The sequence below is a fragment of the Penaeus monodon genome, chromosome 39, assembly GCF_015228065.2.
Source record: "Penaeus monodon isolate SGIC_2016 chromosome 39, NSTDA_Pmon_1, whole genome shotgun sequence".
NCBI lineage: Eukaryota > Metazoa > Arthropoda > Malacostraca > Decapoda > Penaeidae > Penaeus > Penaeus monodon.
The window spans coordinates 28,373,588-28,391,087 of NC_051424.1; the positions used below are offsets into that span (position 1 = coordinate 28,373,588).

The 17,500-nt window shown below is 36.6% G+C and overlaps 1 protein-coding gene across 5 annotated transcripts in view; it reads left to right on the forward strand.

Moving 5' to 3' along the window:
• The window catches only part of LOC119597318 (bone morphogenetic protein 1-like), a 33,749-nt gene that overhangs the window by 10,843 nt on the left and 5,406 nt on the right, over positions 1 to 17,500 (forward strand). For 2 of the 5 annotated variants that reach the window (XM_037946861.1, XM_037946862.1), the window contains exons 2-3: positions 16,216 to 16,327; positions 17,156 to 17,407. The exons of 1 other annotated variant lie outside the window; for it this stretch is intronic. In XM_037946861.1, coding sequence (XP_037802789.1) covers positions 16,216 to 16,327; positions 17,156 to 17,407 — 364 coding nt within the window. Of the gene's footprint in view, positions 1 to 14,761; positions 14,880 to 16,208; positions 16,328 to 17,155; positions 17,408 to 17,500 lie in introns of those variants that run through there. 2 more of the 5 variants (XM_037946865.1, XM_037946863.1) reach the window with 2 other exon arrangements.

Genomic DNA, 17,500 nt, shown 5'->3' on the forward strand with positions numbered 1-17,500 from the left:
GGTGTTTGTGTGTGTGTGTGTGTGTGTGTGTGTGTGTGTGTGTGGTGTGGTACGGCCTCGTGGCCGGAATGGTTAGATCGCGGACAAGACTGTCACGACGAGCAATCTGAATTCGAGGGTTTCGAGTCACCGACGGCCAGTTGTTCCCGGGCAAGGAACTTCACCTTGATGCCACCTGCCACTGAGTGGCCAAGCCAGCCAAGTCAATTGCTGGTCCACTCGTCGTGGAAAAGGAAACGGGGGACCCTACACGTACTCATCTCCAAGAGCATCACAACAGAAACACTACAATTAAGTATCATGCTGTAACCACGGCGGCTCAGACATGAAACTACGTTAAAGAAGAAATATTATAGGTGTGTGTGTGTGTGTGTGTGTGTGTGTGTGGGTGTGTGACATATATGTACACACACCACACACACACACACAAACACACACACAAATAGATATATATAAATATATATATAGATATACTTATATATATATATATGTATACATAGTATATATTATATACATATATGTAATTAATATATATTATATAATATATATAATATATAATACTAATAATATCTGCGGTGTATATATTCATTATGCGTTGTATGATTGTTATGTGTGCGAGGTGTGGTAGTGCATGTATAGCGTATAGGTGTATGTGTTATAGTGTTATGTCTGCATGTACATGTATGTGTGCATATATGAATATGTATATGTAGTTATCTGTGTATATATGTAATAAGATCAGGGTGAGTGAGTGAGTGTATACATGCTTATATATATGGTTGAAGTGATGTGTGTGTGTTTTGTATATGTATATGTATGCATGCATGATTGTATATGATAGAGGTAGTGCAAAACGTATGTGCGCATACACGTGTGGCAGCATACGTATTGCATTTTTTTTGTGTGTAGTACAGTCATAAGCGTGCACAGGAGTATGCGCAGGTGTGTGCTCGCATACATGGGGGTGGGTATGCACATGTTATGCGCATGTGATGGTGCGCATGCGTTTATACATGGGACCGAGTGCTCGTATGTAGTTACGTCATAAGAAGATTGTGTATGCATATGAATACAAGGGAGCATATGTAAGTGTTATGCTTGCGGTGCATGTGCAAGAAAATGAACATTGGCATGGCATTACAGGTGAAACAACTGTGTCTGAACTGGGCGTCCATGCACAAAATAAATCAGGTATAAAATTATAATCAAATATACCACTTCTGATAAGGTAAACCCATGCTCACGGGAGTATACCCTGGGTAGTGAGCAGGCGTGCGTGGCGACAGGTAAGTACACGCTAGACAGGGCCACCCTGTGGAGGGGCTATCAGTGGCATCCCGGCTAAAAACTATTCCCCCTCCACCAAGTACAACCTAAGCCAGTAGCTGGGAGGTAACTCGGATGCCTACCTCTCGATTTCAAACAACCATGACGGACACAAACAGAGCAACGGCCCTCATTGCCCAGGAGGGAAGGAGCCCCTGGTACGGCGGCGAATTCAGACTGTTCCAGTGAGCAGAGGGTGCTAAGAATCCCCGGTCAAACACATGCGCACCACGTTGATGACCTTTGCACATAAATAAAGGGGACAATGAGAACGGATCCGGACGACTTAGCATACTTGAAGAACTCTCTTTCAATAATGGGATCATTGTTAGGACTGCTTGAGGTTAGAAAAAATAGGTGAAGAACAGAAGTACTAAATGATGGACACGTGCTCTATGGAGAGGTATACCATAGGGTAGCAAGCAGGAATTAGGGGTGGGCGCTCTTAGTTCCAAACGTTTTTTAGAGAAGAATATCGCGGAAGTCTATAGTATAAGCGAAAGAGTGGCTTCAGTAACAATAAAACTAAACCCATAGGGTACACTAAAGATGTTAAAGTCTATGCTCCAAACTGCAGCCACAGTGATGAAGAAATAGAGAGTCTACTAGGTGAATTTAGGCAGCGAGAGAGTAAAAAACCATTCACTAATTAATGGGGAGATTTAATGCAAAAAATAAAAATAGGTAAAAAGCCAGTAGAGAAACGCAATAGGGAATCACGCGAAAGGATACTAGGAATGAGAGGGACAACGCAGTGATTTTGCGAGGCTGATCACTCAAATCATGAATAAATCTGAGATAAAGGCTAGAGCGAAAGTGGACTGGAAGTCGCCATTGACATCAAAAACGAAAATGACTTCATAATTCAAATCGGCGCGATATAGTAAAAAATGTGGAAGTATTAAAAAAGTAAATGTTGGCAGCGACAATAGAATGGTCAGAGGCCAAATTAAATTTCAAAGCAGAAGGAAAGGAATAAACTCATACGAAAAACCACAACCCAATTTAGCTAACTTGACGAACGAGCGACAGAATTTAACCTTAACTTCCAAAACAGATATTCACTTCAGCGACGAAGATTCAAACATTGACCAACATAACAAAACAGTTCAAGATATAATAAATGATCTGCACTAGAAGTAGGCGGTAAGAACGTCAAGCAAAAGCTCCAGCAAGTTCCGGTAGAAAAAGAGCTTATGCAAAAAACGCAGGGTCATGAAAATATAGTCATCAGGGGCAAGGTAGAATAGCCCGAACTAACACAGACTAAAATAAAAAGAAGAGGGAATATGTACGGAAAATGTCAATACCCCAAGAATAAATGAACCAGGGATATAGGTATGCATGAAAACAGTTTTTAAAAGAGACTCTGGTATAGGGGAAATCAATGTATACAATAAAGAAACCAGATGGAAGAACATACAATAAGAATGAATTATAAGAAGAGTGGAGGACTTTACAGGGATCTATACAAAATCAAAATGAACAGCCATGGAGAGAAGCGAATGCGGTAACTAGAGACGAACATAGCATCCAACAGTAAGAAATAAAAAGAGCGCCTAAAGGCCATGAAGAGGGGGCAAAAAGACCGGTGGAAGATGGAATAGTAATAGACCTTATAATAGAGGAGGAGAAATTTGCAACAGTGAAAACAGCCAATCTTTTAACAAATGTCTTATCAACGAGGAAAACTCCAAAAGCTGGAAAAATGCAACAATTATTTGATACATAAAAAAAGGGACAGAAAAGGATCTAAAAAACTACGAAAATAATCCTCCTTTCAGCTACTTACAAATATCACATAAATCATTCACAACTCGCTTTGACCGTCTGGTTCTAACCAGCCTAGAGAACAAGAAGGCTTCGCAGGTGGATCTCAACAGCAGACCACATCCACACGCTCACCCAAATAAAGGAAGAAAATAAACGAATATAGGAAACCCATGTGTATGTCATTCATCGATTACAACAAGGCATTTGACTCTGTAGAGATACCCAGACAGTACTAGAAGCTATCCGAAAAAGAAGTGAGGAGGTATATTGTAAATATACTGGAAGATATATATACAATAGATGGGACAGCAACCATCCAAGCTCAACTCCGAAACGACAAAATACCAAATTAAAAAAGGTGTAGACAGGGATCGATACCATCTCACAAAACTCGTTTACAGCTTGTCTTGAGGAAATATTCAAAAGCTAAAGTGGAATGGAAAAGGTATCAAGATAGGAGACGAATATCTAAACAATACTAAGATTTGTCATAGATATTGTTCTCTTCAGTGAATCTGCAAATGAAATCAGAACTAATAAATATCTAATAGAGAAAGTCTGAAAATGCGGGACTCCGGATATGAACAAGAAAAAGAATAAGATCATGCCAACAGAGAGTTCATTCGAACAGATACAAGTACAAGGCAATTGCTAGGGGTAGTGGACAAGTATATATCCTAGGACACTCGTACAGACAAACACATCTAGCGAAGAGGGGAGGACATTAAAGCTAGCATCAGTTAGCTGGAGCGCCTTTGGACAGACACAGTAGCTTACTAAGAGGCTCTTTGCATACTGTTTAAAGAAAAGTCCTTAACCAATGTGTCCGACCAGTTAGTTATGACCTATGGATCAGAAGAAAATGGACTAACAACCAAATTACTGGAGCGGGAAACTAATAAGTGTCCAGAGAGGGATGGAAAGACTGATGCTGGGAATTAGCATAAGAGATCGGAGAGGGCGACGTGGACAGGGAAACAGACAAAAATAGAAAGACTTACTTGCGAGCATCAAAAGAAAAAGTGGTAATGGGCAAAGGTCATATACATCGGAGACCAGGCAGATAACCCAGCATGGACAAAAGATGTAACAGACGGGTTATAGATAATATAAATGAGACCAAGGGCCGACCAATGACAAGTGTATATATATATAAAATAATATGTGGTAATATGATATATGTAATAATATATATTATTAGATTATATATATATATATATAATATATATATAGAAATAGCATATATAGGGACATCAATATAAATATATATATATAGTAGATTAATAGAATAGATATACATATATATATATGTATATATATGCATATAGTATTATATATATATATATATAAGATAATATATTATAGATATTATATAATAATATCTATATGTACAACAGACATAATAGTTTTTATATATATATAGCAATATATATATCTATATATATCTAATGATATATATATATAATATATGTAGATCTACGTGTATTCCTGTAGCGATGTATTAGAATATATATATATATATATATAATATAGTATATAATATATAATATGTATATTACGTGTTTCTGGTGATATATGGACATATATATATATATATATATATAATATATATAATAATAGTCTATCTATATATATATAGCTATATATAATATGCAATATAGAACATAATAACCATCTATATATAGCGTGTATATAATATATAATATATATATTACATATATAAAGATATAGATCATATATATATCTATAGGACATACATACAATATATTATATATATATAATATATTATAATATATCGTATATATATATATAGAGATATATATAATATGATATCTGACGGCGTATTCATGTATATCTAGTAGATAGATATAGATAATATGATATAATATAATATAATATATAATATAGTGGTGTGTGGTGGGTGGTGTGTGTGGTGTGGTGTGTGTGGTGTGTGTGGTGTGTGTGTGCGTGTGGTGGGGTGATGCATCAAACACACCCACCACAAACATATGCGTGTCACACAAGAGCCATACGTAATCATTCGCCCAAAACCTGCCACCCGGAATTCAGGACTCCGTAAACACGCACGGCAGACAAATAAATGCAGCAATAAATCACTTCTAGACGTCTTTAAACAAGTCGACCTTCCATGGACATTCATTACGTCGACTTGCTCCATTCACAGGACTTTTAAAAACGTTAATTTGCGCCAACTTATAAAAGGGTATGAAGATGTGCCATTAAACGAAGTAATGTAGAAGGAAAGTGAATGATTGAGAGTTAAAACTTTTATGGAAATGATATGGGGGTAGAAGGATTGGGGGAGGGATGGCGGGCATCGGTAGAGACGTAAAGAAGATAGCAAAAGAGCAGTAATTCCGTGAAAGAAAGACACATCCCCTAAATTATGATAAATTTAATCTTCCATCTTTTTTTTCTTCTTTTCCTCATCCAATTTTTTTCTTTCTTTTTTCCTTCTTTTCTTTTTCTTTCCTTCGTTACTTTTCCTTTCACTCTTTTTTTTTCTGGGGACTAATATCCACTTTTTGTCCCTTTGATTTTTTTCACCAAAAGGACATTTTCTTTCACTGATTTTTAAACTAAAAGGATTTATTTTTTGTGACTGGCATAGTTCTTTCAGTGATTAGAATAAAAGGAGCAAAGATTATCATTATCATTATTATAGTTATTAATCATTATCATTATCATAGTTATTATATTCATTGTCGTATTATATTGTTATATCATTTATCATTAATATTATATTATATGCATTATCATTCTCATATCATTATCTGTGTCATGACTCCATGATCATTATCAATACAAACACATTCATTGCTATCATGAAACAGATTCTCACATTCACTATCAACATTATCTTTGATCTTATTGATATGAATATAATTAACGGTATATAACTATCTAGTCACCGGAAATTGGCTTCGGATCTATATTAAATATTATTGCCAAATTGGGGGAATATATACATTATACATAAAGGAGGTTTTGATTGTAGCTGAATTTTCTGTATGTCATTTCTTCTTCTTTGTCTCCTTCTCCAAATCGTTTTCTGTATTCCTCTTTCTCTTCTATCTTCTCTCCATTCTCGTTCTTTCAATCGTTTTTCCCAACTCTTTTTTATCTCTCGTTCTTTCGCCGTTTTTCCACGTTCTTCTGTATTCCCTGGTTCCTATTCTTTCTATAATCCCCTTTTCTTATTAAATTTTCTTTTCGTATGTCTCTTCCCCGCTCTCCTTAGTCTGATCTCTTTCTTTAGCTATTTTCGTTCCAAAATACCGTGTCTTTTCCCTTTCCACATCGTTTCTCGATTCTTTTTCTCTTTTGCTCTCTCTCTCTCTTTTTCGGCCACGTCTTCTGTCTTGTTCTCTATCCTCCTCATCCCATATCTCCTTGTTCCTTCATACTTGCCTCCTGCCTCTTCTCTCCCTGTTCTCCATTCGTCTTTCCGTCGCCTTCCGTCGCTTCGATCTTTTACTCTTCATATCATTCCTCCCATCTCACCCATCCCTCCTCGCCCAATACACCGTCTTACATTATCACTTCCTACCCCGCTCGTCCAGCCTCCTAACTCCCCTCCAAGATTCCAATACGACCTCCGACAGTTAGGACTTATACATCGCAAAACTCAAAAATCCATGCCCAGTCTCCGATTTACCCCTTACTCCCTATACCACAAGCCCCACACCAATTGTAAGCTCTCCCAATACCTCCTCCCCTCAACCTCCCCCCACGCCAACCGCCACCGCCTATATAAGCCTCAGCAACGGCCATCTCCGCCAGTGCTCTGGTTCTTCGTGCGCCGAGACACTTTTCTGCCTCTCTAAAAACCTAAGGAAAGAAAAGCAAAAAAAAAAAAAAAAAGAGAAAAAAAAAACATTGACGAATTCTTACCGGGCCCAAAAAAGGATTTTGGCGCATTTTGTCCCTCCTTAGGAAATAGAGAAAACTTTCTTTTTCAATTCTGAAAGTCTCCAACGCTAAAACAAAAAATCCCAAACATCGAGGGGACGGACTCGCATGGCCGACGAGCATGTCCTTGAGGCGTATGTGAGGTCGTTTGTCTTCGACATTTGGTCTGGGTCGTCCTCGCCCTGATGGGGTCGAAGCCGGTAGTGGAAGCAGGGTGATGTTTGTTGTTTTTTTTCTTTATTTTTGTATTATCTGGTGTGTCTCGTTGAATTGACGTTTTTTTTTGCTCCATCGTTGTTTCGTCTATCTCTCCATCTATCCTAGTCTGTATCGAGATATATATCTACGTTCTATCTATTAGCTATCTGCGTCTCTGTCTCTATCTCAGTCTCTATATATCGTCCAATCTATCTATATATGTTTCTAACATCTATCTTATTATCATCATCATTTTCCAACTATCTATCTAGATCTATCTCTGTTTCCAAACATCTTATATATAGCTATCTGGTTCTATTATCTATAATTCAATCTCTGTCTCATGTATTAATTGTAAATTCTATTAATCCTTTCTTTCTTTAAGGAGGTTTAAGTTGGTTCGTGTCGAATATTATCACATAATTCTGTTGCTGTTTGTCGCAAAAACATTGTTTTTCTTATTATGCCTTTATATACACTTGTTATTGTTCGTGCTATTACTGTCTTTAGTCAATGTTTCTTATTTTTCTGGTGTATGTTAAGTTTTTTCGCCCAATAATTTCACTTTTGATTTTTTTTTTTTTTCATGATAGACCTATCGTTTGGATATGTCTAATTCTATCCGATTAAGTATAGAACAATAAAACTGCTTTCATTTTTACAAATTTTATCAGCTCTCGCAATTAAACATATCTTCCTTCCTCAAATCATCACCACTTTATTCGAACAGCACCACATTACACATTGAAAAAACTCTCATAAAATATATCATGTATGAAATTTCCTTTCAAAATATTCCTCGCCCCTAACTTCACCCTCGCTCACGGAAAACTATAAGCGACACAGAAAACGTAATTTAATAGTATTCTAAAAGCTTCCAAATTCTCCGCAACCAATTATCAACTTCCCCTCAACGTCTCTGTGTTTCCCCTACCCCTCAACACCCAGATCTTCACACACGTAGAATAGTCCCCCATTTAGATCGCTACAGAAACACAGACACATGCTAAGTCCTCTCGCCATGTTTTCGACTTCCCTTTAAAATTTTCTCTCGCTTTCCCCTCACTCCGAAAGCAAAAAAAAAAAAAAAAAAAAAAAAAAAAGTCCTCAGTTCAAACACCAAAACTCATCCTTTAACAACGCTCTCGACCCGAGTCCCTACCTCAAAATTCCTTTGCAAAACAAAACCACCCTTAAAAGGATCTTCAAAATCGGTCTTCAAAAAGCTCCCTTCAGAATCTCGCTTTCAAAAGTCACTTTTTCAAACTATCCTTCAGATCTCACTTTTCAAAATCTCCGTTGCAATGATATGTGTATATGGTATGTGTATATGTGTATTCTGCATGTAATGTATGTGGTATATATGAATATGTATATGGATGTGTGTATATATGTAATAGATAGGGTGAGTGAGTGAGTGTATCATGCGAAATATATGTTTTGAAGTGATGTGTGTGTGTTTATGTATATGTATATGTATGCATGCATGTATATGTGTATGCATAAAGTATGTGCAAACGTATGGCGCATACACGTGTGCGTCAGCATACGATTGCTATTTTTTTGTGTGTATGTACAGTCATAAGCAGATGCACAGGATGTATGCGCAGGTGTGTGCTCCCCATACATGGGGGTGGGTATGCAATGTGTATGCGCATGTGATGTGCGCAGCGTCTATACATGGGTACATGAGTGCTCGTATGTAGTTACGTATAATGTAAGAGTGTGTATGCATATGACATACAAGGAGCATATGTAATGGTGTATGCTTGCGTGTGCATGTGCAAAAAAATGAACATTTGCATGGCATTTACAGGTGAACACTGTGTCTGCACGGGGCGTACATGCACATAAATAAAATCAGTGTATAAAATATAATCACATATACACACTTTGATAGTTAAACCCATGCTCACGGGAGTATACCCTGGTGTAGTGAGCGGGGCTGTGCGTGGCGAAGGTAAGTACACGCTAGACAGGGCCAACCCTGCTGGAGGGGCTTATCAGTGGCACCCCGGCCAAACTATTCCCCTTCCACCAAAGATACACCTAAGCCAGTAGGTGGGAGGTAACTCGGCTGCCTACCTCTCATTCAAAAACCCATGACTACACAAACAGAACAAACGGCCCTCATTCCCCGGAGGCGAAGGAGCCCCTGGTTACGGCGGCGATCAGGACTGTTCAGAGCAGAGGGTGCTAAGAATCCCCGGTCAACAACGGGCCGCACCACGTTGATGAACCTTTGCACATATAATATAGGACAATGAGAACTAATTCCGACTTACCAGCATTATTTGAAGAACTCGCTTTCTTAAAATGTGATGTTGTAAGACTATGAAGTTAGAAGACTATGCGAAGAACAGAAGATACTAAATGATGGAACACGTGCTCTATTGGAGAGGTATACCCTAGGGTAGCAAGCAGGAATTAGGGGTGGGCTTCTTAGTTCACAAACGTTTAGAGAAGAATATCGTGGAATTCTATAGTATAAGCGAAAGAGTGGCTTCAGTAACAAAAAAAACTAAACAATAGTACAAACTTAAAGATTTTTTCAAGTCTATGCCCCAACCTGCAGCCAAAGTGATGAGAAATAGAGAGCTTCTATGTTCATTTAGCCAGCGAGAGAGTAAAAACCATTTCACAATAATAATGGGAGATTTTAATGCAAAAATAGGTAAAAAGCCAGTAAGAGAAACCGCAATAGGGAATCACGGAATAGGTACTAGGAATGAGAGGGGACAAATGCTAGTTGATTTTGCGGAGGCTCGATCACTAAAAATCATGAATAAATTCTTCGATAAAGTCTAGAGCAAAAGTGGACTTGGAAGTCGCCATTGACATCAAAAACAAAAATGACTTCTAATTTAAAATAGGCGCGATATAGTAAAAAAATGGGGAAGCTATTAATAAAGTAATTTTGGCAGCGACCAAAAGAATGGTCAGAGGCCCAAAAATTAAAATTTTACACCTCAGAAGGGAAAGGAATAAACTTATAAAAACCACAGCCAAACTTAGCTAACTTGACGACCAGAGCGACAGAATTTAACCTTAAATTTCCCAAAACAGATATTCACTCTCAGCGACGAAGATCTAGACATTGACCAAATCAACAAAAAGTTCAATGATATAATAAAGGAATCTGCACTAGAAGTAGGCGGAAAGAACGTCAAGCAAAGCCCCAGAAAGTTCTCGGTAAAAACTAAAGAGCTTATGCAAAACGCGGGGTCATGAAAATTCGTCAATCAGGGGAAAGGGTAGAATTAGCCGAATAAAAAAAGACTATAAATTAAAAGAAGAGGGAATATGTAGGGAAAATTCAAAAACCCAAATAATAAATGAACAGTGATATCAGGTACTAGCATGAAAACAGTTAAAAGGAGACTGGGTATAGGGAGAAATCAATTGTATGCAATAAAAGAAACCAGATGGAGAAGTAACATACAATAAGAATGAAATTATAAGAATAGTGGAGGACTTTTCCCAGGGATCTATACAACTCAATGAACAGCCATGGAGAGAAGCGAATGCGGTAACTAGAGACGCACCTAGCATCACAACAGAAAAAAAAAAGAGCGCCTAAAGGCATGAAGAGGGGAAACACCGGGTAAAGATGGAATTAGTATAGACCTTATAATAGATGCAGGAGAAATTGCAACAGTGAAACTACCCAATCTTTTTTAACAAATGTCTTAATCAACGGGAAAACTCCAAAGCCTGGAAAAATGCAACAATTAAATTTTGATACATAAAAAAGGGGACAGAAAGGATCTAAAAACTACCGACCAATAATCCTCCTTTCAGCTACTTACAAATTTTTCCCACAAAAATCATCACAACTCGCATCTCTGCCCGTCGGGATTCTAACCAGCCTAGAGAACAAGCAGGTTTTTCGCAGTGGATTCTCAACAGCAGACCACATCCACACGCTCACCCAAATAAAGGAAAAAATAAACGAATATAGGAAACCCTGTGTTGTCATTCATCGATTACGAAAAGGCATTGACTCTTGTAGAGATACCAGCAGTACTAGAAGCTATCCGAAAACAGGGAGTAGAGGAGGTGTATTGTAAAATACTGGAAGGTATATATACAAGATGGAAAAGCAACCATCAAGCTCCTACTCCGAAACCGACAAAATACCAATTAAAAAAGGTGTTAGACAGGACGATACCATCTCACCAAAACTGTTTACAGCTTGTCTTGAGGAAATATTCAAAAAGCTAAAGTGGAATGGAAAAGGGTATCATGATAGGAGACGAATATCTAAAAATCTAAGTTTGCATATGATATTGTTCTCTTCAGTGAATCTGCAAATGAATGCAGGCAACTAATAAATGATCTGAATAGAGAAAGTTTTGAAATCGGACTTCGGATGAACAAAAAAAAGACTAAGATCATGTTCAACAGTAGAGTTCAGTTCGAACAGATACAAGTACAAGGCAAAGTGCTAGGGGTAGTGGACAAGTATATATACCTAGGACTTTCTCGTACAGGACAAACACATCTAGCGAAGAGGAAATTAAGCGACGCAGCAGTCTAGGTCTGGAGCGCCTTTGGCAGACACAGTAGCATTACTAAGAGGCTCTTTGCCATTATTTTTAAAAAGAAAAGTCTTTAACCAATGTGTCCTACCAGTTATAACCTATGGATCAGAAACATGGAACTACAACCAAATTACTGGAGGGGAAACTAATAAGTGTCCAGAGAGGGATGGAAAGAACTGATGCTGGGAATTAGCCAAAAGAGATAGGATGAGGGCGACGTGGATCAGGGACAGACAAAAATAGAAGATATACTTGCGAGCATCAAAAAGAAAAAAATGGTAATGGGGCAGGTCATATACATCGGAGACAGGATACAGATGGACAAAGAATGTAAAAGAAATGGGTTTTAGATAATATAAAGAGACCAAGGGCCCCCAACCAATGACAAGTGTATATATATATACACTTAAATATGTGTGTATATGTATATATGTAAATATATATATTATTATATATATATATATATATATATTTTATATATATATATATATGCATATATAGAATATATATATATATATATATATATATATATATATATAGTATATTTTATGCATATATATATATAATATATATATATATATATATATATATATATATATATATATATATATATATATGTATATCTACGTGTATTTATGTATATATGTATATATATATATATATATATATAAAATATATATATATATATATATATATTATTTATAGTACATACATACATATATATATATTTTATATATATATATATATATATATATATAATATATATATATATATATATATATATATATATATATATATTATATATAAAGTATATCTACGTGTATTCATGTATATATATATAAAAATAATATATATATATATATTTTATATATTATATATATATATGTGGGGTGTGTGTGTGTGTGTGTGTGTGTGTGTGTGTGTGTTTGTGTGTGTGTGTGTGTGTGTGTGTGTGTGTATGCATGCAAACACACCCACACAAACATATGCGTGTCCACAAGCGCATGCGTAATCATTTCGCCCATAAACCCTGCCACACGGAATTCAGACTCCGTAAACACGTCACGGCAGCCACATAAATGCAGCAATAAATCTAATTTCTATGACGCTTCTTAAACAAGTCGACCTTCCATGGACATTCATTACGTCGACTTGCTTCCATTCACAGGACTTTTAAAAACGTTAATTTTGCGCAAACTTATAAAGGGTTATGAATGATGTGCCATAAACGAAGTAATGTAGAAGGAAATTGAATGATTGAGAGTTAAACTTTTATTGGGAAAGATATGGGGGTAGAAGGAGGGGGAGGGAGGGGGGTCATCTGTAGAGACGTACAGAGATATGCAAAAGAGCAGTAATTCCGTGAAAGAAAGGCACATCCCCTAATTATGATAAATTTCATCTTTCCATCTTTTTTTTTTCTTTCTTTTCCTCATCCAATTTTTGTCTTTCTTTCTTTTCCTTTCTTTTTTTTTCGTTTTCTTTTCCTTTTCGTTCTTCTTTTTTTTTTGGACTAATATCCACTTTTTCGTCCTTGATTTTCACCAAAAGGACATTTTTTCTTTCACTGATTTTAAATAAAAGGATTTATTTTTTGACTGGCATATTTCTTCAGTGATTTAGACTAAAAGGAGCAAGTTATCATTTTATTATTATAGTTTTTTATATCATTATCATTATCATAGTTATTATATCATTGTCGTTATTATATTTTATATCATTATCATTCATATTTATTATATCATTATCATTATCAGTATCATTATCTTTGTCATGACCTCCATTGATCATTATCATATCAACACATTCATTGCTATCATGACATGATTCTCACTATCACTTTTCACCATTATTTTATCTTTTTGATATGAATAAATTTTAACGGTATATAACTTATCTATTTCACCCGAATTGGCTTCGGATCTATATTAATATTTTTATTGCCAATTTGGGGTTAATATATACTTTTATCATCAAGGAGGTTTGATTGTTTATTAATTTTTGTATTTCCTTTCTTCTTTTTTTTCTCTTCTCCCAAATTCGTTTTCTGTATTCTCTTTTCTCTTTTCTCTCTCTCATTCTCTGTTCTTTTCAATCGTTTTCTTCCAACTCTTTTTTTCTCTCGTCTCTTCTCGCCTTTTTCCCGTTTCTTCTTTATTCCTGGTTCTTTCCCCTTCTTTTTTCCTACTTCCCCTTTTTTTATTTAATTTTTCTTTTCGTATGTCTTCTTCTCCCTTTTCTCTCCTTCGTCTGCTTCTTCTTTCTTTCTCTTTTTCGTTCCCCACATCCTTGTCTTTCTCCTTTTCCATGTTTCTATCTTTTTCCCTTTGCTCTCTCCTTCTCTCTTTCGTCTCACTTCCTTCCTGTCTGTTCTCTCTCCTCCTTCACCCCATCTCTCCTTGTTCCTTCCTACCTTTCCCTCCTCTTCTCTCCCTGTTCTCCATTTTTTGTCTTTCCTTCTCCCTTTGTCTCTTTCGATCTTTTCCTCTTCCTCTTCATTCCTCCCATCTCACCCATCCTCCCCTCCCCCCCCTCTTCCCTTCTCCTTCCTCCCCCTCTTCCCTCCTCTACCTCCCCTCCCTCTTCCCCTCTCCTCTCCCTTTCTTCCTTCTCCCCCCTCCCCTCCACCCATCCCCCTTTTCCCCTCTTCCCCCTTCTCCCTCCCCCCCTCCCCCCCCCATTTTACTCCTCTCCCCTCCTCCTCCCCTCCCCTCCCCACCGCCCCCCCGCCACGCCCTATATAAGCCTCAGCAACGGCCATCTCCCCAGTGCTCTCGGGTTCTTCGTGAGGGGCCCAGACACCTTTTCTTCCTCTCTAAAAACCTTAAGGAAAGAAAGCAAAAAAAAAAAGAAAAAAAAACATTTGAAAGAATTTTTCCGGCCCCAAAAAAAGGGTTTTGGCGCATTTTTTCCCTCCCTTAGAAAAAGAGAAAACTTCTTTTTCAAATTCTGAAAGTCTCCAACGCCTAAAAAAAAATCTCCAACATCGAGGACGACTCGTCATGGCCCCGAGCATGTCCTTTAGGCGTGTGAAGGTCGTTGTTCTTCGCCTTGCGTTGGTCGTCCTCGCTCCTGATGGGGTCGAAGCCGGAGTGGGGAGCCAGGGTGATTTTTTTTGTTTTTTTCTTCTATTTTTGTTTATCTGTGTGTGTCTCTGTTTGAAATTTTACGTTTTTTTTGTCCATCGTTGTTTCTGTCTATCTCTCTATCTATCCTAGGGCTCTATCTATATATCTATCTCTGTCTCTATCTATCTATCTATCTTAGTCTCTGTCTTCTATCTCAGTCTCTATCTATCTTCCTATCTATCTATCTCTGTTTCTAAACTATCTTCTATATTTATCTATCTCTGTTTCCAACTATCTATCTATATCTAAACCCCTGTTTCCACTATCTATCTATATCTATCTGTGTTTCTATCTATCTTATATATCAATCCCCTGTCTCTATGTATTAATTGTAAATTCTTATTAAACCTTCTTTTTTTAAAAGGAGGTTAAGTTTGGGTTTTTGTTGATATTATCACATAATCTGTTTTTTGTTTTTCTAACACATTTTTTTTCTTTATTCTGCTTTCATATCCACTTGTTATTGTTTCTGTTGCTATTTACTGTCTTTATTCATTGTTCTTTATTTTTTTTGTTTGTATGTTTAAGTTTTTTCGCCAATAATTCACTTTTGATTTTTTTTTTCATGATAGACCTCTCGTTTGGATTTTTCTAATTTTATTTCCGATTAAGTATAGTTAACATTAAACTGCTTTCATTTTTACAAATTTTATCAGCTCTCGAAATTAACTATCTCTCCTTTCCTTTATATCATCACCAAATTTATTCTACCATTTACCACATACACATTGAAAAAAACTTTCATCAAATATCTCATGTATGAAATTTCCTTTCAAATTCCTCCCCTCACTTTCCCCTCGCTCACGGAACTATAAAGACACATAAAACGCAAATTAATCGTATTTCTAAAGCTTCAAATTCTCCTCAACCAATTATCAACTTCCCCTCAACGTCTCTGTGTTTCCCCTCACACCCAGATTCACACACGTAGAATATTTCCCCTCATTTAGATTGCTACATAAACACAGACACATGCTAAGTCCTCTCGCCATGTTTTCGACTTCCCTTCAAAATCTCCCCTCACTCCGAAAGCAAAAAAAAAAAAAAAGTCCTCAGTTTCAAACACTTCAAAATCATTCCTTTAACGAGCTCTCGACGTCCCTTCAAAAATTTCCTTTCAAACCCCCCTTAAAAATTTCCTTCAAAATCTTCTTCAAAAATCTCCCTTCAGAATCTCGCTTCAAAATCACTTTTCAAACTCTCCCTTCAGACTCACTTTTCAAAATCTCCCTTCAACATTTCCCTTCAAAATCCCCCTTCAAAATCTCCCTTGAAAATCCCCCTTCAGAATCTCCCTTTCCCCTCACTCCCAGAGCGGGCTGTGTGCCCTCTACGGCGGCCGCTGCCTCCCCTCGGACGCCTGGGTCTGCCACGCCCTCGGGGGACCGGCGGCGTGTGCTGACGGAGGCGACGTTTGCTGTGATGGTAACGAGCGCGCTTTTTTATCTTGTGTGATTCGTTTAATCGTATATATATATGTATATATATATAAATATAAATATAAATATATATATATATATATATATATATATATATATATATATATATTTTTTTTTTTTTTTTTTTTTTTTTTTTTTTTTTTTTTTTTTTTTTTTAATCTTGTGTGATTCGTTTAATCGTTGTTTTTTGTGTGTGATTCATTTAATCGTATATATATATATTTTTATCTTGTGTGATCCGTTTAATCATATATATATATATATATATATATATATATATATATATATATATATATATATATTTTTTTTTTTTTTTTTTTTTTTTTTTTTTTTTTGTATGATTCGTTTAATCTTTATATTTTTTTTTTATTTTTATCTTGTGTGATTCGTTTTATCCATATATTTTGTTTATTTTGTCTTATATAATTCGTTTTTTTTCTGTTTATTCATTTGTTTGTTTCGTTTTACATGATTTATTCTGTTTTGGCTTCATTAGATTAGATTAGATTCAAATGAAATATTGAGTTAAAATGTGTTTTAGATTTTTATTTAATTGTGATCTTTTTAAATGAACTGAATGAGACTTAATGTAATTTTCTAGCGTGTTTTATTTCCTCAATTCTGATTTGCTCTAATTTAGGCTTGTATCCCTTGGCTAAACTGAATTTAATGGAATTCCAAATTCAGTTAATATAGTTACGTTATTTATTTATTCATCCATTCATTTCCCCCCTTATTTTCCTTACAGATTATTATTATTATTATTATTATTATTATCATTATCGCCTTATTTTTCATTTAATCTTATTGTCAGAATGTCCCTTCAAGACGCGCTCTCAATGCTTGGAAAACAACGGCGTCTGCAAATCGAGCTGCGCCCCCGACGAGCAAGCGTTGCAAGGCGGCTGCAGGGGAGACGGTTGCATCTGCTGCGCCTCCTGCAGGATCAGGCCGAGGTGCCAGGCGAGGGGCGGGTCCTGCGTCAAGGGCGTGACGGATTGTCCTTCGGGATTGGTCGACAGCACCGGCTGCGAGGGAGACCAGTGCATGTGCTGCCTGCCGGCTCGTGAGTCTCGTCTGATCCGGACTTTTTTCTTTCTTTCTTTTTTCTATGCTGCTGTTTCTCGCTCTCTCTCTCTCTCTCTCTCTTTCTCTCTCT